Source organism: Branchiostoma floridae, chromosome 13, assembly GCF_000003815.2.
Source record: "Branchiostoma floridae strain S238N-H82 chromosome 13, Bfl_VNyyK, whole genome shotgun sequence".
NCBI lineage: Eukaryota > Metazoa > Chordata > Leptocardii > Amphioxiformes > Branchiostomatidae > Branchiostoma > Branchiostoma floridae.
The window spans coordinates 12,617,813-12,641,933 of record NC_049991.1 but is presented as its reverse complement, the minus strand read 5'-3'; the positions used below and the strand labels follow the sequence as shown (position 1 = coordinate 12,641,933).

Sequence of the window (24,121 nt, the reverse complement as noted above, 5' to 3'; positions counted from 1 at the left end):
GATAGGTGAGGGTCTCTGCCCAATTAAACGTACCCCCAAGGCGCTCTAATTGGGGTAAATTTAATTAGAAGTGACACGTATCAATGCAATGGGTTATTATGATGACAGCGGCCGGAGGCAAGCCATTAGGGAAGCAGCAGCGGAGAATGCGGCAGGTAATAACTCATTCACACAATAATCCGGAGGTTACTCCTTCCCACCAGAAAGGTTAACGACTTAATCAACAGGGAGATAAGCGCAGGGCCGTACTGCCGGCAGAAGTAATTCAATTATGAAAGAAGAGACATTGTGGCAGAAACGTGAACTATGACAGTGATTATAGGTTTTGTCTGCACAAACATGCAGAATCCTTAGTCATTGTTAGTCCAGGTAGTAGTGTGACATTTTCGTACATTTAGGCATCAAAAACAATGTTGTCTGTATAACTGAGTGTGCGTACATAGTGTTTGTAGAATCTTTGTTACATATTTTACAACATTCAAGGGTACAAACTTATCAAAACTGAATTTCAAAACAACACAGACACTTTTTGTGCACTTTTGCCCTTCAGCAGTTTCTGAATAATTTTGTTAGAGAGGGGGAGGGGTAAAACTCTAGCTGTGTTGTCATTGTTGTACATACCCAGAAGGCCTCATCACTCTTGTGCAGTGCTTGTCATTACAGAGACAGTTGCTGTGTCCCAAACATACATTTACAATTACATGTACAACAGTCATTATATCCAACTGCTATCAGCATGTGGTAGTCACAAAATTAAATCAATTATTAGTGTGGGAGTAATTACAAACCCTAATTATTTGGCATAGGGCACAAGTTGCTCTTCCATAGAATATTTTCTCAGCTTTATGCTACTTTGATTGTGACAGTCAATAATGGAAAAGTCTGAATGTTGCAAAGGATTGTATGAAACTTGGCTGAAGGTTCTTTTGTTTCTCATCCACCCAGCTGTGAGGTGGGTTCCTGGCTTCATGCTAAGTATAGCAGCCAGTCCCAGCCTATATCAAACAATGACTCATTTTAAAATGGCTACATTAAATGTTCAAATCTAATGTTACGGCAGCCTGTATTATAACAGTTCAAGTTAAAAAGTTATTTGTAAGAATATCTTCAACACCTACATGTAAATATCTTGAGTATAATTATATACCTCAGCATTACTGGTACTGCATTTGGTACATCTCTCTAAATCACTTCAGATTTTTTTTCTCATGTGGCAGTATTATGGGATCCAGTGAAATTATGAGACTTGATATAATCAGTAATGACAAGACAGCATAGACAGCCCAACTAGATGAATATTTGAGAAATGACAGAGAGTAGTTTATAGTGTAATTGAAAGCCTAACTGCTCATTCCTACTGCCCAGCCAGGTACAGCCGTGAGAAACCTCCCAGGTTGTTTGTAGCAGAGGTTTTAGCTGGGAAACTAGAATGTCAGGCGAGGGATGTGGTGACAAATTATGGCCAGGGGGCTGATGGGAAGATATGACATCATTGTAACCTCCGTCACAGACTTCGAGAGGACTGCTGTCCTTTATTTTAGGGGGGGGGGGGGTGTTTGGCTGTTTTTCCATGTTGGCTAGGTTCTCTTATGCCAGAAAAGAGAGTCTGCAGCTCAAGGGAGTTCCCCTCTTCTAAAATAAAGGCCAGCACCGCTTGAAGTCTGCGTCAGAGGCTAACATCATTGCCTCTATGCATAACACACATTGCTAAAAATTTAATGCAGTTTGAGAGGAATTTTACCTTCCATGAAATGCAAAAGTGTCATATCAACTTCCTCTTCCATATTAGTAAAGGTTCATGAGTCTGACTAGTGTACATGTATGATTGTTCCAAATGATACATCATGTTGCTCAAGATACAATGATCAAAAAGTAATGGAGATCAAGGGATTGGATTTGATACAAATGATACAAAGATTTGGCATGATCTCATTGATTTATTTCACATATCTTTTGATACATATGATTTTTTTTCATTCTTGGGCTCATGGATTCTGAAATGAAGTCGCTGCCATGCCATTCAGGCGAGGTTTGGACCTCACACATTTCAGTGTCTCACTATGATTTATTAAATCGGGTCTGGAGGGCTGATCCTACTGATATCACAATTGGGTCATTAGCTCTTAAATGTAAGGCATTTATGCACGCTTATTAGCCATTTACTACTGTGGGATGCCGATGATAAAATAGTCTTTACTTGCCATTAAATCTAGAGCACACAATGTGTTTACCGTCTTTTAAAAAAAAAAATAAGTTGAAGGAGAAACGAGTTTTCGTGCATTTCTGGTCAAATGTTTTCAAATGCTTTCCAAACAGTGTATAATCTTGCACTTCCTACTAGGTACTTGTAGAATTGCAGTCTTTTACATACAGTATGTGGCAGTAAACTAGAGAGGACAGATATACTTGTGTGAAATATGATGACCCAGAGGCTGATAGAGAGATAGGGAGTGGGATGGGAGGGGAGCGATTAGTGTGGCTGTACCAGGCAGGTGACACATTATGAAGTACAGGTCACAAGAGGGTTATCACCTGGGCGCAGCACCTGGGGTAACTACAGGTCAACACACGAAGGACTCTCAGTGACATCTTACAGAATCTTTCCTATTATGATTCACCATATTAGAATTTATCAAAGCTTAGCTACAATACACAAGCAGTGTCATTATTGAAGTTTCTTTGAGTCAACTTACTGGTATTCATGAGACTAAGTCTATTAGCAATTTCTTTACATTGTTAAATCTTCTGGTATTAAAGTGAGTAGTACTGTAACTTGGGCTTCAATAACCCAGTCTACGTGGTTCATATATGAAGAACAAATTTAAAAGAAGAATGAAATACAATGTCAGACTATGAGATTATGCATTATCTTTTAGTTAAAGATTTTAGAAATGTTTATAGACAGTTACCCATATAGTGAAGGTTTGGCTTTCCATGGATGGCACCAACAGAAGACATTTCCATTCTTTATTATTGAACTTTTCATTGTCTTAAACATTGTCATCATTTTCAAAGACATGATAACCATGTATTACACAAACACTCAAAATGTTGTAGACTTATAATTAATTGTGACAAGACAATACCAATAAAAAGATGTGGAAATATGGTTTCCATATTTGTGCATCAATGAAAACATCCCTTATAAAGCAGAATGGGGAAAAACTTTTTTGTTCCATCCCTTTACCAACCTACACATATACATGTACATGTATGGTTACTGGTGAACATGTCTAATGTGTTGCCTGACAAGCCCCTTACAACAGGCACCATGTGTCTACAGGTTTAACCTCTTGCTTTACAACTATCAAGTTTCCAAATTAAGCCATATTAAGGCGTAATGACACCCTGTAGGTGCCATTGTTGGCCTTTCTGTGATTGCCCCGACCAGGGGTCCCGGGCCTGTGCCAGGTGTGTCGCTCTACCTGTGTGAAAGGTGAGGCCATGATGGATGGATGGGTGTCAGGGTCACAGGTGGGTCACCTCTGCTGGCCTGACTCGCAGGTATTTTTGTAGACCTGCGCAGGTGTGGCCACAGGTGTGAGTGAAAGTGCCGTGCTTTCGGACAGAAGACATAATCTGCAATGACAGCTATAACTTTTGGTAAAAGGCATCTCAGGCCGTTATCCATATAAGGTGTGTTTTGATACGTGTGGGTTGAAAGTTTGACCCGTTTTTCAAGTAGAATGTATATTTTGTGACAGTTCTAACTTTTGATTAAAGTTGCTATAGGTCACCAATGGTGAGAACGTGTGACAACCAGGTTTCTCATACTTTGGGAAGCTGAAAGCTCTCAACCAGATTTCTTTATAATTGCAAACTTTTTTAATTTTTCTGCCATTATTGATTACAAAATAGTCTATGATTGTGTCAGAAGTGGACTACATTAATCTATAAGTAAACAAAAAGCAGTGTAATTGCTCAATCATTTACTGTTACATATACTGTAACGGTTTCACTCCTTTGTCCCTGCTCCCTCAAATCATTGTCTCCACTTAGATGTACAATACACATCAACTGCTTTCTTTCTTCAATATGTAAATGCCACCTTAGCTCACAAACATCAGTTGGTTGAATATTCCATTTCGATTGGGAATATCAAACGAGATTTCTGTGGCACACTATTAGTCTTATTTAACATTTATCATCACTTCTGCCACATTAGGAAAGGAATATGATAATTTGTCATGTGAATACATGTACCACAACATGAAGGTAAAGAATCTTTTAGGAAGTAATAACCTGCTAGAATTATAATAACCTTTACTTTAAATTGGAAGAAATTTCTCCACCTGAAAGCAAAACAGTGTAGACGTTTCACTACTAAGAAGAAGTGCCCCTACTGGTACTTTGGTACCAGTTTTAAGGCCATGTTTGAATAGAAAAAGAGGTAATTTGAGGACGAGAGGTCAGAGGTGAACTTCGGACAGTTTTGATTGATGACAGCGACCTTCCTGTGTATGATGTGTTAGTAATCCCTGCCCAGGGCAGCTGATAATTAAGTATTTTGTTGGTACTTAGTAGCTGGTTGACCACATAGGATTGGAATTTCCATGGATAATTGAAGCTAGTTTTAGCATGATGAGCATTTAGTATAAGGTTAAATGCTATTGAATCAAAGATAAGAGTTGAGAGATTTTTGAGAAAATTACCAAAATTGTTATGGTGTTTCTTCATTTTATAGTTTTTATATTGAAAGAAATGTGGAGACTGAAGACTTAATCTTCAATGACTCCTTTTCACAATTATTTGGGGTCCAGTTTCTTAGATCTGTTATCTTGAAAATGATGAAAGTAGCAATTACTCAAACAACTGGATATGATTTTGGAAATGGTATCACCTACTACCTTTGTCAGTGACACAGGAATGGAAGTCTTGTCAAATAAAAGTGAATTGAAAACAGTATCATGATAAAACCTGACTTGGGCATACAGATAAACCACCATATCATTCATGACATGTATAATGTTATGAAGATCATCAATGATTACTGCCAAAAGTGTCCTGACCAATGCAGTACATAAACGGTTACCCTCTCCAATGTCTCCTCCCAGGTGAACACATCGCCTCCTTTTTCCTGGACCCGTACTCTCGTCCACATGAGAAGAGAGGCGGAGCATGGATGGACTCAGCACTGGGTATGTCTTAAATCTGATCTTTGGATTTTCTCCCATTCCATTATTTTGGGGGGACAAAAACGTTTAATCAAATCATCTATGTGTAACATTGATGGAAAAAGTCAATAGAATTTTGATGGTATCCAATGTAGATGGGATCTGTGCATTTGGTACAAATGTCCCAAGGATTAAAGCCTGGAGTATTTGATTACGTAGATTTGCCAAAAGTTGTGCAAGGTTTTAGAAATTCCATGATTTTGCCTTTGATTTCTGTATTTGTTGCTGTGTGTAGGGAAAAGCCTGGTGATGAAGACCAAGCCTGTAGCATACCTGGTGTGTAACCAGAGCCCTCCGGTGGGAGACAAACCTTCACTCATGAACTTCAGGGAGGTGGAGACGTTGTTCCATGAGGTCAGAAATATGTCAAAATGTGATAGTTCTATGATACACAAAGTTTCCCTGCCTTTTAGACGTACTACAAATAGTATAATTGTATGCATGGTAGATGAAACCCGTATGTTGCTTGCAGTTGTTGTCCACTGTCAGTTTTCCACAGTTCTGAAATCACTCAAGTTCAAAGTGATAAAATTCTGTTTAGTTGTGTTGTACCAGTTCTTAACATTCTCTGAAATAGTCTGTACTGAGTTAGACTGAGACTGTTGGAAGTAAAACTTGGAACCATGGGTTATGGGGTAAAGTAGCAAGGAAAAAGCAATAAGAGACTAAATCCATTTCCAGTTTGGCCATGGACTCCAACACATGCTGACCAAGGTGCCGTACCACGATGCCGCTGGGATAAACAACGTGGAGTGGGACGCGGTGGAGGTGCCGTCCCAGTTCATGGAGAACTGGGTGTACGACTGGGACACCATGCAGCGCATCAGTGGGCACTACCAGACAGGGGACACCCTGCCCAGGGACCTGTTTCAGAAACTTGTTGATGGTAAGTTTACCTGTCCTCGATGTTAAATCATAGGAAACTACTCCAAGTATGAACATTTTATGTACAAATGTATTGGTCTACATTCTCTTAGTTTCTCTCCGTACATGCAGCTACTTTTAAATTATATAATATACAATAACGACAAATGTTGATTTTTTTTTTCAAGCTCGTAAGTACATGGCTGGCTCCCAGATGTTGAGGCAGCTATATTTCAGTGCCCTGGATATGGAACTCCACACTAGGTATGTGCTGACTACCATAACAAGTTTGTCATACACTTTTAACTTGTTTCAGACCTTGAGTTTGCAGTGTATAGAAATCTTGCATAGGACACTTTTGAGGATGCAAATTAAATGAATCTTCAGCAGATGTCACATTGTAAGAGAGAAATGAATCCCAAGTTTTGTTCCTGTAGTTCAGACCCATGGAAGACCGTGATGGACAGAGTAGCGGCAGAGTACACGGTCCTGCGGCCGCTGCCAGAGGACAGGTTCCCCTGCTCGTTCCAGCACCTGTTTGGTGGAGGCTACGCAGCTGGGTACTACTCCTACAAGTGGGCAGAGGTCATGGCTGTGGACGCGTTCGGGGCTTTTGAGGAGGCTGGGCTAGACAACAGGGACAAACTTGCTGATATTGGAAAAAGGTACGAAGTACTGTATGAAGTAATATACAATGTAAGACAGGATTGGTAACAATGATATCTTTGAGCTACATGCTGTGTTTGAGACACAAATATAAAATATATAAGAAAAGTGAAACTCTTAACTCCTATTTGCTACAAGGAGTTTTAGGTACAGTATTAGAATTAAATAGTTAGCTACTAATGAGAATGGCTTTTGTAACATGTTAATTTTTTATTGTTCAATCTTACTTTCCTCACTGACGGCCTTTTATATTTCATGGCAGATTTAGAGAAACCATTCTTGGCCTTGGAGGAGGCACCCATCCAAAAGACGTCTTCAGACAATTCCGAGGAAGAGAGCCACAACCAGATGCATTACTAAGACTATATGGACTTTCATAGAAGTCAGGCAAAAAGTCTAAACTGAAAAGACAAAGAGTCCTTTTTTTTTGTTCATCATTGATAGTGCACAAATTTTGTATATTCACTTTATCGTATTTCAATTACATAATTTCACTATGTCAAGAGGCTCAGCTACATATAAGATTGGTTAAACTTTATTTTCTATCTATTTTCATTGATGACATCTCTACACAACTCCTTTGGCTGATTTTTGTCTAATGTAATAAAATATGTTTTGACAAAAATACACTCTGCATGTTCGCATTCATGATAGCTGTGGACATTTGTACTGTACTGAATATATCAAACATAAAGTCAACCCTAGTTGCATAAAACTGCATATGCAAAACCTCATCTTTGTCTATTGTGAACATTTTGCACACAGTGAAACATGTATCAGTATTCTGGTTTCCACGTTCTGGGTGTTGGTTAACCAACACATGCACAACTTATAATTGCAGTGATAGTGTTTCCTTATCATGCAATACAATTTCTTGCACATCTGACTCAAATTACTCCTTAAAGCCCAGAAAAAAACTGCAATGTAAGGCAATGCACTGCTCTTCATACATATGTTATACATATAGTCTGATATCCAAGTCATCAACACTCCAATGAAATACATTGTACATTTATTATTTCAAAAGAATGCACATCCAGTGCAGGATATTATCATCATTTTTTTTACACTGCATAAATCCCAGAGAAATCAGAGTTCCAGGCTTGATATTTCACTCATCTGGTGTGAGAAAGGCTTGAGCAGTGGTTTCACCTCTTCCTCAAGGAACTTGTCAACCTGTAAATAAAACATGAACATGAAAATACAGCCAGGGTCTTCAGTCAACATGTGGCATATTCAATGTACCTGCAGTACACAGTCAGTCTGCAAGAGGGCAGGCACCCTTCTAAACTTCAAACACCTGCACAATGGCCAGCTACATAATGTAGTTCTACATTGTAGAAGCTTTCAAAGTAGCATGGAGATATTTATCAGAATTAATATATTACTACATATATGGTCCATGACCAGCCAAATAAGTTCCTGTGCAAGTCACAACTACGTCACAACTAAAATTACAAACTGATATTCAACATAGCAAATTCAGCTCATAGCTTCTTCACAACTACTACAAGTATGTTTGTCATGGTATTGTAACAGGTGTTAACAAACTGCCAACCCACCTGTTCAGGTGCCCTGCCCACGAAGGTTTTGGGGTCCAACAGGTGGTCCAGCTGGTTGTGTACAGGTGAGAAGTAGGGGGTGCTCCTGATGCGCTGGATCAGGTCGTTGTCTCCCCCCTCCTGTTTCACCACAGCCCCTGCCTGGTGGGACAGCACCCGGATCTGCTCATGGCACTCCTGTGGGGGGAACAACCATTCTCTGTTACACTCCCTTTCTTAACCAAAGATCACCAATCTTTCTTAATTTTGTGTTCTCTTTTGGCAACAACTCATGGGCTAGCCTAACAGTATAGTATATATCCGATAGGCAAAAATCCCAGAATTCTACAGGAATTTTTCCATGCCTGCATGATTGCATCATCCCGTTGGAGGGGAATAACTCAGGATGAGGTCATGATAATTGAAATGTACATACATGTAGCTTTGGAGATGCCTTACATAGTGGGACAATTCTGTTACAGTCCTTTTCCACTAGAACCTGTCACCGCTGAGCCACATAAGATTTGATGACTAATCAATTTTTCTACATTTTGTTTTCCTTTTTTTTTACATTTGTTACTTTTTTCTTCTGAATCATACATCATCATAACTTATCATGAAATAAATGGTCACCAAAAAACAACTTTGGTCACTGGATGGTTGTCCAATGATCACCATCTTGTGGAAGATGGAATAACAAAATAAAAATCCACTTGTACAGTGAACACTTTGTAACATGACAGCGAAATGGGAATATCTTTCCTCCTGGGAATATATTTCTCAGATTTTGAAATGTGAGAGAATTTCCTTCTCAGTATGGTAACATAAACATGCTGACTTCACAAAGGCTACAGTTAACTAGTCAAAGACAAAATACATTGTATGGTACACATATACATAGAGACAACAGAGTGACAAAATTAAATAGTTGTGAGGAAAGTTACAACCCTTACCTGTCTGTTTGCCCCAGCTTTTACCATGGCCATGATGATGTTTTCTGTTGCCATGAAGGGAAGTTCTTGCTTGATGTGACGTTCTATAACCTGTACAGAAGCACAACAAAGATATGGTGACTTTACATTACAATGCTAAACTATCTTTCAACACAAAGGTACACGGTTCAAATTTCAGTATCAATACTGATGACCAACTCAGAAAGTTAACTCACAAGAGTTACACTCGGACACATGATCTTATTATTAACGTCATGTAGATACACGACGTCAGCAATTGGTCAAATGTGCCAGTAAGTTCGGTTTCTTGTTTCATTCATACACAGCCCTTAACTGGGTGAATAGGTGGCTTGACACAGCATTCCAATAGCATTTCGCATCAAATTCCTGTAGGCATAAGAGCCTCTTTCAGGATAGTCAAATACCAGCACTACTATTACTTGCTATTCTCTTTTATTAATTCTGCAAAAGCCGTATTGGGTACCTTTGGGTAGACCACCAATCCCTCACAGATATTCTGTAGTGTACTGAGGAGGATGTCAGCTGTCAGGAAGGCCTCAGGTAGGCAGATCCGTCTGCAGGACACACAAATACAGTAAATATACACTCAGCAAAATGCAGCATACGTTCCTTCCAAGGACTTACATGACATTGTTTGCAATTTGTAGTGCAAAGTAAAGTGGCTAGTACCATAATTTCTTCCTTGAAGTAAAAGGCCTTACTACAATAAAAATCTTGAAATCCATGACTTGAAGCTTTTTGGCTTACTCACAATCCAATGTTCTTACAAATATTGATAAAAGTAAAACCTAACTTCCAATTTTAGTAGCAGAAATAAGTGTATAGTCATATACAATGACTAGTCATATCAATGCTGTTAGGAGTGACATCATCCTCGGCCCACTGGACAGAGCCACATGGAAGCGCAGTGTGAAGACTGCTGCCTACCCCTGCGTCAGACATCCCAGCAGCAGTATAATGATACAATGGTTAGTGGGTCATATACAAGTACAATGGAATGTTTGATAAACTACATATATGGTACCTGTTGGCACTGTCGTCCAGTGTCCTCTCAAACCACTGTACTGCTGCCGTCTGCAGCGGGTCCATGCAGAGGCACATGAGGTGCCTGGCCAGGCTGCAGCACCGCTCACTGCGCATGGGGTTCCTCTTGTACGGCATGGCACTGGAGCCGATCTGATCCTTCTCAAATGGCTCTTCTACCTCCTTCATGTTGGCCAGGAGACGGATGTCTGTGCAGATCTGATAGAGAAGTAGTGTACTTGATAAAAAGGAGACTACATACATGTATCTTTATCCAAAAAAAATTTGTTACATCTTTAATACCTTCAAAGCTCATCTGTCTTGGTAGTAATTATAGTACAATGGTAAAATTTCTTCAAATTAAATCTTCAACAACCACTGTCTCTTTCTTCAGGATCAATACACATCTATATAGTACTGACTTATGTTGCAGTTTACCAGGCACTAAATGAAAGTTAAACAATAATAGCAACCCAACTGAAGATGGGAGTTATCACAACTATCGGACTTAAGACAACATTGTACATGCTAGAGGGAGGAAGACCTCGGTGGGTTCCAGAGTCATTCCTCTAATGTCAGAAGAGGAATAAAAGTTTAGCAGTAACCATGGAGTGTTGCAGTAATCAAAAGCTAGCTGAGAAAGGGAAAGAGATGGCTATGATAAAAGGTACCAAAAAAAAGAACAACTAAGTACTATGCAATCATGTACAAAATGAGGGGTCTGAAGGGACGGAATTGCTCACCTTGTGCACAGAGGCTCCCAGACCACTCAGCACCTGCAACACCTCATAGTCCACCTTCCTGCTGTAGGTCTGCCCTGTCACCAGGTAGGTTCTGTGGATAGTGAAATGTGCATTCATTTAGGACATTAACAATACGTATATCACCTTCATCCTGCAAAGCCAATAGAAAACACTGCCAAAGCCCTACCTCAGAGTGGGAAGGGGGAAGGTAAAAGAAAGACTGTAAATGCAGAAACTTTCGCTGTGGTTTAATGTTCAGGGTTTTTGCGGTGGCCACTTGACCATGAACTTAAAAACATCGCGAACATTTTTTCAATGCAGTAAGAGACTACAGTGCATGGTGCTACCGTGAATCACTGCGAAAAGTCCCTTTTCACACTACCGCAAAATTAAATCCCCGCGAACTTAAATGCATTTACAGTACCTGTATGCAGCCTTGAAGATCTTACTTATGGTAATACTTACAGTTATCTAAAAACTCAAAGACTCTCAACAAAAAGAGAGCAATATTCAAACATTTCAGTGACCATATGTGATATTGTACAAAACAGTATTTTGGTGAAACTTACTTCTTAAAGCCAGCTAGCTCCATGACCATCCGGTCCAACAGCTCCACCTTATCATGATTCCCCTCAAACAGCTCCAAGAAACTGGCCTACAGACAAAAACAACACAACTCTGGGTTAGAAAAAGTCAGGAAGATATAGGTCCATAGCTTAAAACAGCTCTAAGACATTGGGGAGACGACATAAGCAACATTATGAATCAACCAACTTGACTTGTATGTAATCTCCAAGCAGAGGTTAGGTTTTTTGCAGCCTGATAGAAATGCTTTAAAAACGTCAAAAAACAGCCAGAGCCTATAACCTCTGCTTATAGAGTGACAAACTAACAAAAGCTTAAGGCAGCAAAAGTCAAAAAGCCAGACAGACATATTTTTTGATAGACAGGGCCCACCCACAAACACCTCCAGGGAACAACAAAGTATACAACACAATACCATACATTCTGGTAAATTGGAGAGTTTACCTTATTTTATTATGGCAATAAGTCTCTTGACAATCATGCCAACATAAATCTCAGCTCACATGTCAGAAAAAAATTTCAGACAAGTTTTCACATCTCATCTGGAAAATAACCCTGACATGACCTGACATAACTTGTGAGGAGTCAACCATAACCTTCTTTCTCCAATGAGGAGGTGGATCCGTATTGTAATCTCTAGTGTCATAAGGACTATCGGTACATTGTAAATGTTAAAAATAGGCTAAGCGGGCAACCTTGGACTGAAGACGAATCATTTTCTTTTTTTTGTCAGCCAATGCCACTTCACTTTGGCTCATGTATTTGAGTCAAGTACCCTGGGTGACTGGGTCACCCCTATACATGTAAGTGTGTTGTGTTCTGTTGTATCCAGAGGTTTGACAGCATAAGACACCAACTTTACAATTTATGTCCACGTCTGAAAGAACGATGTACCTCTTTCCAGTTGTATCCAGATCTGGGCATGTACCCAGGCTGCTGCCTCAACAACTTTATACCAAGACATGGCGAGTAGCAGCGAGTGTGCAGTCCACTACATCATGCAAACACAACAGGGTTAAAGAACTAAACCAGAGGAGCAGGAGATGGTGGAGACTCTGACCTGTGTGCCTGTGGTTCCCTTGACTCCCCTGAACCTGAGCTCATTCCGCCCCCGGTCCATGTTCCGTAGGTCCATACACAAGTCCTGTAACCACAGACAGGCCCGCTTTCCTACTGTGGTCAGCTGGGCTGGTCTATATGGGGGGAAAACATTAAAAAAACATCTTATACACTATTGATGTAATAATTAAACCAACTAAGACATGAGGGGCAAAGAAATGAATAGAAGAAGCCAGCGTCTAGGTCTACTACCTAGTTTAAAAAAAAAATTCACAGCATCAAGTTTCAGACACACAGACAAATACAATAAAAGCACAAACCAACTAAGACATGAGAGGCATAGAAATGGATAGAAATAGCTAGCCTACACATACTGGTAGTGGGTGAACCCCAGGCAGGGTTGACTCCTGTACTGCTCTGCAAACAACGACAAGCGCTGGATACAACGGGCCAGCTGAAACAACCCACAATCACATTCAAAATAACATATTTTCAACATGACGTATTTCAGTTTTACTCAAGCTAACAAAAAAAAACTACACATTACATATTGACTTTCATGTCACGTACACTTTATTGTAGTTTCCTTGTCAGTTTTATTTAGAAAGAGAGGAAAATGTGTCTGAAAGCAGCTTAGAAGTAACTTCTGGAGGATATAGGTCACTTTTTAGGTTGATAAGCTTCATTCTGTGATGCTGGAGAGGACTCTGTGGCAAAACTGGCATCACCTGTCTGAGTATGAACTGAACTGAACTGAGAGCAGCTCTGAGGTCACATTGATTGTTAAGGACATGTGCCCCTCTATGTGTGGTCCACAGTCTACACACATGTACAGTTTGGTGTAAAACAAGTTTACTCGATCCCCCTCCATGTACCAGAGAGGGTTCAGGGCACATCCATGGCAACAGCAGGGAGGATCACAGGTCTGCGTGATTGACAGCTGACCCAGAACACAGGTGTACAACAAACTCTTCAGCCGGCTCCGTTCTCCCAGAACCCAACACCGGATAATTTTACAACATTTTCAAACACGAAGCCATGGGAGAGGATGCGGCAGCTTTCTTTATGAAATGTGATAGCCTTTCGGAATGTCTAAATATTTCTTCTGTGCATTTGTACCCTTGCAATGTTCATTGTGTAATTCAATTATTTCTTCTGTACCCAAAAGTTCAGAGAACTGAAAACAATACAAAAGCACTAAGTAAAAGTATTCTAAAGAACAGTTATCAAAGAGATATATAGATATCTACTAGTGCAATTGACAATGATCATTGAATGCTTTGTTCCACTCATGTGACGTATGAAAAGGCATCAATTTCCCAGAACCTAAACAGTTTGTTTACAAAGATGGTCAAGTTAAAATGCAGAACTGTTTTTTTTCTTCTCCTAAATGAGGGAAGAGAAAGCAAACTCCTTTCGTTTCCCACGGGTACAGATGTCACAAAAGTATGACTGTTGTTCACAAGCATGTTTGCGATTTGCAGTACTAATTAGTAAAACAAGTTGACAGGAGAAAAGAACTTACCTTTGGCATAATAATGTCAAAGGCATCTCTCATCACAATTAGATCCTGTAGAAACAACAACAAAATGAATTTAGATCATTATACAAAATGTACCAAAATATCTTCAAAGAGGATGTTGACAAGCATTTTTTGTTGTTACTAAGCCCAAGCTAAGGGTTGCGCAGTCAGGTAATGCCTGTATTCTTAAAATAAGGGCTCCACATGCAAGCAATGTTATCATACAATGTATTTCCTGAGAAGGTAAAAAAAAGTGAAAAAAAAAAGAATTGTTAATTGTTTTCGTCAGCACTATTGAACAAGTCATTGTAACATTTTGGGAAAGATTTTTGCTCTGGTACGCATTTATCAGTACATACATCAGTACATACCCATTTACATTGTTACAATTTCAACTGAAGTTGTAACCAATCCCACAAAAGCAACAAACATAAACAGTACAACATAAAGCTTCCAAATTCAGCCTTAATTTTTCTACAGAAGTAAATCTACAATTGGCTTGCTAGATGTAGTCAAGGAAATGTAGAGGTGTTAGGTCATGTGACAGAAAAAAAATGTGAGAAATCCTGGGAAAGATGTAGCCTTTTTGAGTGAGGTTAGCCCATAGCTAAGCTGTGATGGGGGTGGGAGGAACCACGCCTGTAGACCCATCCTGGTGTGTATTACCCTGTCCACTGGAGCAGATGACCTAGACTACACTGGACACTTCAAAGACTTGTCAGGTTTTGCAAACTCCTGGTCAAGAGCCTTTGCACTCGTAATTAAGACGTTTTCAAAACATCTTCTGGTAGCAGTGATACTGTAGACACTTTTTGTTAAATGCAAAAGGAAAGTATTTTAAAAAACACATGCGCATGTGTATTATAAAGCCTTGTATCAGTATGTTCACTTTTTTTTGGTTTCTTGTCATTACTGTATAACATGTGCTATAGCTATACAAAGATTTGCATATCATAGAATACATATACTCTGAGTATGTCAACCACTGAAACACTATATCCCATTTAGTATTATAATCAATTAATTTAATACGTGTGCTTTGTGTGACAAAACAAAGGCACGACAATTACTCTAATTAAAACAAATTTAAGAAAACAGATTTAACAAAAACTAAAAAAAAAGATTAATACATCTGCCTTCGCTGAAGCTTGAAACATCTAAAAGCAAGGATCAAGAAAACAATCTTATGCATGAAGTACTTTTGAACCTCTCCTGTTCAGGAAAACCTGATGGAATCTTAAACATGTTCCTCCCAATCATTCTAAAAATAAAATTAATCACATGTTAACAGAAATGTCATTAGCAACGAATGTGGTGAGAAATTCCAGGTATTCTGCAAACAGAACATACACAATGGTGACATTAGGATGAATCAGGTAGACGGAATTCCGGAGAGGCAAACTTTAAGCCACTTTGTCTCCTGAAATTCCTGGTCCTATCGTGGGGATGCAGTTGGGTACATCATGTAATTCAATGCTGATGTATCTACTCAAGTGTAGGTGATTTTGTTTGATTGTGAAAATATCAGAAGTACTTTAGGATAATATTAGTTGGGTACACCATGTAATTCAATGCTGATGTATCTACTCAAGTGTAGGTGATTTTGTTTGATTGTGAAAAAATCAGAAGTAGTTTAGGATAATATCAGTTGGGTACATCATGTAATTTAATGCTGATGTATCTACTGAAGTGTAGGTGATTTTGTTTGATTGTGAAAAAATCAGAAGTAGGCTGGGATAATATCAGTTGGGTACATCATGTAATTCAATGCTGATGTATCTACTGAACTGTAGGTGATTTTTGTTTGATTGTGAAGGAATCAAAAGTAGGTTAGGATTAACAATCTAAAACTGTAGCTTCATCCACACAGTCCTGAGAGACAAGTAAACACAATTGATATCTTCCGATAACTATAGTAAGACAGCAGTACCAATTGGTAAACGAATACACTCAATATATGATTAAAAAAAGCATAGTGTTTGGGAGTGGTGAGAAGATTTGGGCCATTCCTTCATGCGTTACTGGTACCAAACCTTAAGGCTGATCTAAGCCTTGTTTCAAATAACATGGGGATTGGCTGTAATAACAAACCATACTGTCCCACTGAACACATTATGGTTGCTTCAGTCAATCAATGGACATAATGACATTACCTGGTCTAATTATGCTTTTAGGTACCTTAATTTTCCTCTTAATCAGCCCCCCAATTAAAGAAAGACTATAATTAAGGACAGCATTACCAGGGTCCTTTCTGAATGGAATAGAGGATAGCTTAGCACAAGCCCAGTATAATCAGAATCCTTTCTTGTACTCTGGTACATGTAGTAAAAATATTTTGATAGAGGTGCAATGTGGCGTTTAGATTGCAATGTACATGTGGTACAATGTAACAAACACATCTGCAAATTGAGTTAACACTATATTTTTTGTATACTACAACCTATTACCAAATCCTTGATACTCTTCCTTAACTCTTTAGATTTCCCCCTAGTATATCTTGGATTTTTAAGTAACATATGGGCATAAGGCATGATTCCCATGGGAAAAAGGATGTTGGTAAAGACTAGACAGGAACTTGAATGCTTTTATAGAGACACCTGTCATAGCATAGACAAGGGAGGGGGGCAACTATTAAACCATGCATCTGTCTATACCAGTCTATGGCTACATTTGTACATACATGTACATGTATACTACATTTAGCTTTACAATGGTAACAGTATGGTGTTGTGTATATCCCATCTTCACCTGACCTGTGACTACCCAGGTTAAATGTGTAACATTCTACAGGTCATTTCTTGAATACCTTAATCAACATCACCATGTTTGCATTGCTCAGTCGTATGCACCACATAATCCTGCTGTTTGGGGAAATTAGCATTTCCCACAGCTCCGCCAAATGCTTACCAAAACAAGCGCACCTAGGAGAACATTATACCCACCTCCAGCAACAGCAATTACCGGTGTTAAGTCTTAAACACAATCCTTTAACCCCCCTGAGCCCCAACATTTAGGGTACAAGACCCTTTAATCATGTCTTTGAGAGAACCACATGGGTAGTTGGTAAGATGGTAAGCCATCGATGACCTGGTATGTGTGGTATGGACCTCTGTATGATGGGGTTGGGGTTGGCTGACCAAAGGTGTGAATTCCATGGAACAATACATAAATATGACGTTTGTTATGACAGTCACAACTACTTAATGATGGGGTGTTGTGTTTGTAGGCAAAATACACTGTCATATAAACAGATGGAATTTCTAAACATGATATTGTACCTATTTTTAACTAATGTGATTGAGCTGCATCATTGAAGCTGAACCCTTATTAGTCAACTTTTCACAAACCAGAAAATGTGTTACCATCTCATTTCTGCTTGTGTGTGCTGCTACTAAGGAGAGGAGAATTTTCTCATCTAAACTTTAAATAAACATTTGTGTCCAATATGTTCCTGAAATAAAAGGACTGTAATGTACTACTGTAGTATAAAGGTTAAGCAAAGAACAAAATATACAACTATTTAGCCAAATCCAAAGTTAAAGGACTTTTACCACATGTACAGGGAAGAACATTATGTTATCAGTAAGGGTGCCTCTGAGTTATCTCCAAGCACATGAAGGAAGGTGAAATCCTAATGTTTCTCAAGTAGAGCTCCTGGTTACATGCATGCAGGAGCTGGAGAATCACAACAAATTTGCCTTCCTATATATGCTTGGAGATAAGCTTGTGAGCTAAACATCTGTCACTGTTCTGATTTCTACCCCCCTCTACTTACAGTGTTGTCTCCCACGTAGCATGATGTTGCACCCAGGTGAATGATGGGAGCGGCCTCAGGACAACAGATAGCGAAGGTGTGCACGTGGGCCATGACATCATGGCGACGCCTCTTCTCCTCAATGGCCGCCTGGTCAAAATCAATGTTGGTCAGGTTGGACTCCATCTCCTGGATCTGTTCATCTGTGATGTCCAGGCCTAGAGTCTATAATAGTACAAACAAAGATATTTGGATTGGAAGACATTTACTTTGTTCATTTAATGTTTATTTGCAGTGAGACCTTTCTGCTGTGTCTAAGACCTTTTGACACTTCTGCACTGTACAGTTAAAACTGCCAAAGAAAGACAATCAGGTTAATGGTCCAGCCTATACACTGTAATACAGACAGGTAGTCAAACATAGTATTGGTGGGGTAGGCAATCCTTCAGTCACTTAGGGAATCATTATTTAAACTACCAACAAAATATTCACATTGACCAGGTGGCCATTATGTAGAAGTGGTCACTTGTACAAGTTTGACTGAATGCACTAGCTTTCCCAGCATTGATACCCTCTACAAATTAAATGATCATCACTATATTTGCTTAATTTTAGGATAAAGATATACATGACTTTTGATGACTTTTCCTGTGGGCCTCAGGGTCAAAGTCTTTAGGACTTAAGTGCTTTTGAAATGTTTAAAGTACAAAATATATCAAAATGTTATAGAACATTCCTATAGTATCAACATTACCTGTACTTTTTGTCAAAGGCAACTGACTGGAATAGGTTTTCTGATTTCCGGTCACTCTGATCAATTAATGTTTGTTTTTATTAGACTTCGCCATCTTTCATTTTGGTCTCTATCAACAAGAAAGGTAGCCAAGTCTTGGAGGACTTTGCTATTCAAACAGCTGACAATGTACTTGCTACTTGTGAAATGGCAACCATTACAAGTTATCACTGCAAAATGGGACTTTGAAAAGGTCTTTGTTCCAGCAACCTCTATCATACAGTAAGAGTTGTTGCTTAAATGTTACTGATAACAATGCCTTTCATACATGCAATAAAATAATTTTTCCTTGTAACCCATGCTTTTTCACGGAGCTACTTGGCTTTTTCAAATTAAACAAACATGGGACATGCATTTCTGCTACATGTTGCCTTTCCCTTACTAGCTGCAAAAACAAGGTACTTTCAGACTGCTACTTGAATAGGCAGTGGTGGAACAAAAACAACATGTGCATGAGGAGTGCAGAGGAAATCATCTAGCCACAGTGGTTACAGGTGAAACAACATCAACACATCCTGCCCAGATCACAACCAACACATGCATGCCTAATCAGCCTGATACGATCTGTCACGCATTATCTTCTTTGTGACCACAAAAATTTCCACTTTGATGCACCATGGACACCCTATGTACAAGGTTAACTGCCTCTGTACTATTGACTGTAAAACTTGGTAGAAATGATTATAGGGCTTATTCAGTCACGTGATCCTCCCCCTAGCAACGAGCAAAGTCTGCCATTTTGGTTTACCAATGTCAGCCCGCCTGCAGTGGGGCCCTATGCAACTTGCCGTAAAAAATGTAAATATTTCCCAAGCAATGCACAATTTCCGTTCAAAACGTTTAGTTTCACAATCACAGTGCTTTGTCTTGACGTGGGATGTTGGTTCTGCACTGGTAAAGCGCACACAAATTATTGGGTAACAGTAAGATTTGCTTCGCGATTCTCTAGGAAAGCCGTGCGGGAATGAAAATACGGAGGGAAATTCCGAAAACAAACAGCGGAGTCCATAAACGACAGCAGGAGCATGTCCCCTAGTCCTTCGATGAATTTCCATGAAAAAAAAAGACTACAAGATGCTGACTGTGTGTGAACAAAAACCGCGGCACAGGACACTATCCTGTGGTCGTCCAACTTCTGAATGTCGAACTTTTCCGATCACTACGTACTTCTATCAACTAAATCTCATCCCACACTCTGTATTTGTTCAGATACTACGTTGTCGCAAGGACTTTTCATCAAGTTGTTGTAAGCCTGGTACGCTTTGAACTGAGTGCAGAAAGTCATTCACGGAACAAAATAACAAAGACAAGATCAATGGACTCCGCGCTGTCACCCCGTCACTGTTGCCATGTTCGTAAAAATAGACTGGATCCCAGCAAAAATATGACTTGAGGTTGGAAGGTCTTTGCATAGTCAAACAGCGTGCAAAGACTTCACTTTCCTCTGAGTTAGAGACCTTCAGACACCGAGAAGCTTCGCTGGACTGGTGGTACACCAAAATGGCCACGCACGGAGGGAAGGGGTGATGACGTCACGTGAATAAGCCCTATAGATTCTACTCTACTTGGGTCTTGCTATTTTCCTCGACCGGTAAGCCCCGAAATGTGTGAATGCCTTATAATATTAGCTGCTCATTTTCAATAGGTCCAACATCCGGTCCATTGAATTTTTTTAGGTCCGGTTTTTCTGGACCGGTCCAATAAGAAAAAAACGATTTTGTACTGGTACACCATACCAGTACCCAGCCCTAGTTGGTAGTATGCATCAACATGCACAGTGCCATAGGAAACCAAAAAAAACATATCCTACTAGCACAAACATTAAGCAGGGCAGATTTTTTTTTACAAAGAGTGTCTTCTTCTTCTTTTATATAGTTACCATAGATTCAACACATATCCAAATGCACATACGACAGTATTGTAAGACAATAATACAAGACTTAATGTCTCCTTTCATAAAGTTGAAAAGACGGCATCAGACTTTGGTGCTTGTTGTTTCTGTGTCAACACAAGTCACACATTAATCAAGGCATAATGTGTTCGGAACTACAGTAAATGGGTACTTATGACTGTTCTATTGTCACTGTACAAATAGCAACGGGTGTTGTTATATTAGTGTGTGCCTTAGCTGCCCTGGCACAAATGCCCCCCTCCCCATGCAATGGGCACACAACGAATTTGCATACAAGTAAGCTCTTTATACATCTGATAACTTTATCCGACAGATATATAAACGGACACGCTATAAATATATGCTAGGAAAAATTTACAAGCTTGCAGAAATTAATATGTCATGACAGCACGTTCTCGGCGCGTGAACACAAGTGCCCCCCTCCCACAACCCCGTCTTCTCGCTCATGCCCCTACCTTCTGCGCCTTCGCCAGCCACAACCAGAGCTTTCTCCACGTGGTGAACTTTTTCATGTCGCTAAAGACATACGCCATCTCCTCGCTGGCGTACCTAGAAGTCAGAGGAGAGCGATATTTGCACAGTTCTGGATCTGCCATCATGCTTTCGGCTGCCGCCATTTTTTTGACCTGGTGAAGTAATGAAAGCAGCTAACCGCAAAGTATAGAATATAAAAATCTGTCTTCGCTCACCGCATCAACAATACAAGAGAGACCATGGATTGCTTAAACTCTTTTTATAAATCTTTAATTTTATACCAGTAATATGGTGATGAGATTTTACGCTTCATTCTTTACTTTTCAAACTTTCTTTTTGTTGTTTGGCATCCATGATTGGGTCATCTAAGGAAATTTTGATGAGCGAAATAATGTGCAAGATGTCAGTCTGGTCATATCTAGCTGACAATTAAACGTTAATACTACAAGACTTTCGACTACCAAATACGACACAGGAAAAGGATTCTAGTATAAATGGAATGGGAGGAGTTTTTGGTGCGCCAGAATTTTCACGCGGATCACGTGAACTGATCTGTTTGTGGCTATCAAAATATTTGGATCAGACGTGGCTATCATATTTACTGGTCTGTCATCTCAGGGGGGAGACGCACTTGATTGATCAAGAGCAGGCCAAAACTCGGCTGATTTTGGGCTATTAAGATTTTTAATTGTTTCATTTCCCATAGGACTTAAGTTGTTTTCAGCTCTCTAAGTATTTCCGGCCTGATTCGTAACCCCATTGTAGCAAAGTAAGGCTTAGGTCCCATTTCGGGGCCAGGCCGGGATGTTTGCGGAGACGAAAAATGAAACTGTTTAACAATGAATATACACAAATTATGCTCCTGACTATTCTTTTAAAGTTCTGTGTTTTATGTTGCCTTTTTATCATATTTTTCGTTTCTGAAAGCTTCCCGGCCGGGTCCAGGACTGGAAATTGGGACCTAGGCATAACTGTGTTACTTTAAAGAATATTATTTTGTCACTTTCATGTGATTTTGTAGATCTTCAACCTTTCATGAAATATCATACAGGACAAAATTTTTATCAGTAGCACAAAATTTGATGAATAATGCCGATGACGGCCTTGCTCAAGATCATCTGATTTCAAACTCTGTTTCCTCCAACGTCCTTGCTCCATGTTAGACTAAACGGCACATTTCCAAAGCGGGGCCCAGTCGGTCCTATTGTGAAAACGAAATAAAGAAATGTATTCGTAAAATTATACACAAATAATGCCCACGACTTTTCTCTTTACGTCTTTTGGAGTTTGGTGGTCATACTTTCGTTCCCGAAAGCTGCCCGGCCGGGCCCCGGTTCGGAAATGTGACGTGGGCCTAAGTGGTACTTATATCTTTCACTCATGCACACAAATCCACAGCAATTTCCGAACCGTTTAGCGCCCTGATTTGCCCAGAAGCTGCGGCCGTTCTGGCTAATATCTCCCGCCGTCCCCCGGGTGTCCACTGAGGACTTGAACAAGCAAACTTGGGATTTACGGACCACCCAGACGGGAAGGGGGTGTCGCCCGAGGGGTCTGGGTTTCATTGGCGGGTATTTTATCGTCGATATCGTCTGGGATGGGGCGATGACAGGCGCACAACCAACCATACCAAACAGCACTTGACTGGTCATGACCTTGGTAGACCTTGGTGGTGGACGATGTGCTGTCGGCGCATGCGCAGATTATATCTATCGCCATAGGAAAGAAAATTGCCCATGGACTACTTATAACTTTCTACTTGCCACCTAGTGGTGTCGATATAGAGGTAGTGTGGGCTATTGAAGTAGAAATTGTGGGGTCGGAGTACCGACATGTAATTTATTATCCGTCTCATCTAAATAAGTTTACTGTATAAACTGCACTTCCCAATGCAAATGTGCAGTAACTGTATCGGCTTTGAAGGCCATGTTCGTTTCTACGTGGGATAGAATTCGAAGTTTTAAAAGAGAAGCGTGCAAACGTCAACCCCACATATATGTGTAACGGTAACATTGATAAGGACATCAATTAGAATTTTATCACCTCTCAATGGCGGCGGCACAGGGGGGCAAGCTCGGGAAAAAAATACCTAAAACCATTGTGTATTTTTACACTTAACCTAGTAGTAGTTAGTAGCCTAGTCTGCTTACAAAATTTTTCTACTGTAGCGTTAGTCAAGATTTCAAAATTGTCATAGGGGAGCATGTCCCCAGGACCTCACATGATTGCTTTCGTGCGCAATATACACCCCCCATGCGAAATTCCACTTATTATTTGCCTATAAACTTCGATTTCTGTCAACACCGGTGTCAAGCTGTATTTCCGCTCTCCGTTGCCAGCCTGCAATGTAGATCATATTTTTGTGTCTCCCGTGAGAAAGCAAACTTTTCATAGCTAAGGTGTTAACCTATGATGTCAAATTAGAATTCTTAATGGGATCCAGTCGTTGTCATATCGTTGACGCTCCATGGAGTTGTTTATGATAGTATTGATTGATGCGATGTGGCTGTTTTGCACCAGGAATATCTAAATTTCATAAAATTTCTCATACCAACCAACTATGACTACCTTAAGCAATGGAGATAATGTATTTCCATAATGTCGTTACGATGTTACCATTTGAACAACATCAAAACAAAGCTAGCTATTTGTCCTACTGTAACGGCATTTGTGGTATCTACTAGTATATGTAACGATGTAAACTGTAAAGCTCAAATGTTTTTCTACTTCATCAGTTGGAATCCTTAACTCTAATGCAACAAGTGACAGATTTTCTAGCATTCCGTTCTTTAAGTATTTTTTTATCTTTCACCCAAACAATATGCTCATGCATGGTTATCTGTGTAATTGAAATTTTCTTCCTCAAAGTTTGTGAACTCATAATGTTTCCCTCAACCCCTCGCCAAAGTTGATAGATGGAATCGCCCATCATCAGTTATTATTTGGAGTTATGGAATAAAGTGGATACGATGAAACGTCCTGTCAAGCTACCAAAGTAATAAGGTCCAGCCGTTTGTGGGTCCATATTACCTCAACC

General features: G+C 39.7%; 2 protein-coding genes across 3 annotated transcripts in view; one reads left to right on the top strand and one right to left on the bottom strand.

The window, feature by feature from the left end:
• Nucleotides 1-7,329, top strand: part of LOC118429086 (probable cytosolic oligopeptidase A) — a 37,109-nt gene extending 29,780 nt beyond the window's left edge. For both annotated transcript variants that reach the window (XM_035839455.1, XM_035839454.1), the window contains 6 exons: nt 5,055-5,138; nt 5,410-5,528; nt 5,856-6,060; nt 6,227-6,302; nt 6,476-6,703; nt 6,967-7,329. In XM_035839455.1, the coding sequence (XP_035695348.1) occupies nt 5,055-5,138; nt 5,410-5,528; nt 5,856-6,060; nt 6,227-6,302; nt 6,476-6,703; nt 6,967-7,084 (830 nt within the window). In that variant the 3' untranslated portion in view covers nt 7,085-7,329. The remainder of the gene's footprint in view (nt 1-5,054; nt 5,139-5,409; nt 5,529-5,855; nt 6,061-6,226; nt 6,303-6,475; nt 6,704-6,966) is intronic.
• A 146-nt stretch (nt 7,330-7,475) lies between these two features.
• On the bottom strand, nt 7,476-21,267 carry LOC118429087 (adenylosuccinate lyase-like). The gene is made up of 12 exons (XM_035839456.1): nt 21,066-21,267; nt 17,927-18,130; nt 14,155-14,199; nt 13,004-13,083; nt 12,631-12,763; nt 11,555-11,640; nt 10,986-11,076; nt 10,244-10,461; nt 9,683-9,773; nt 9,199-9,288; nt 8,267-8,443; nt 7,476-7,880 (listed from the first exon to the last, which is right to left on the bottom strand). The coding sequence occupies exons 1-12, from the start codon at nt 21,225-21,227 to the stop codon at nt 7,794-7,796; spliced, it is 1,464 nt and encodes a 487-aa protein (XP_035695349.1). The 5' UTR covers nt 21,228-21,267; the 3' UTR covers nt 7,476-7,793.
• Between the last annotated feature and the right edge of the window lie 2,854 nt (nt 21,268-24,121).

Bases quoted from the DNA above. Each gene is read 5' to 3' on its own strand.
- LOC118429087 (XM_035839456.1), bottom strand. From the start codon at position 21,227: ATGGCGGCAGCCGAAAGCATGATGGCAGATCCAGAACTGTGCAAATAT. The intron at 12,764-13,003 runs GTATGTGTAGGC...CCCCCCATATAG, and splicing joins CTGGGGTTCACCCACTACCA to ACCAGCCCAGCTGACCACAG. The intron at 7,881-8,266 runs GTGGGTTGGCAG...TTTTATTTACAG, and splicing joins TGGGCAGGGCACCTGAACAG to GTTGACAAGTTCCTTGAGGA.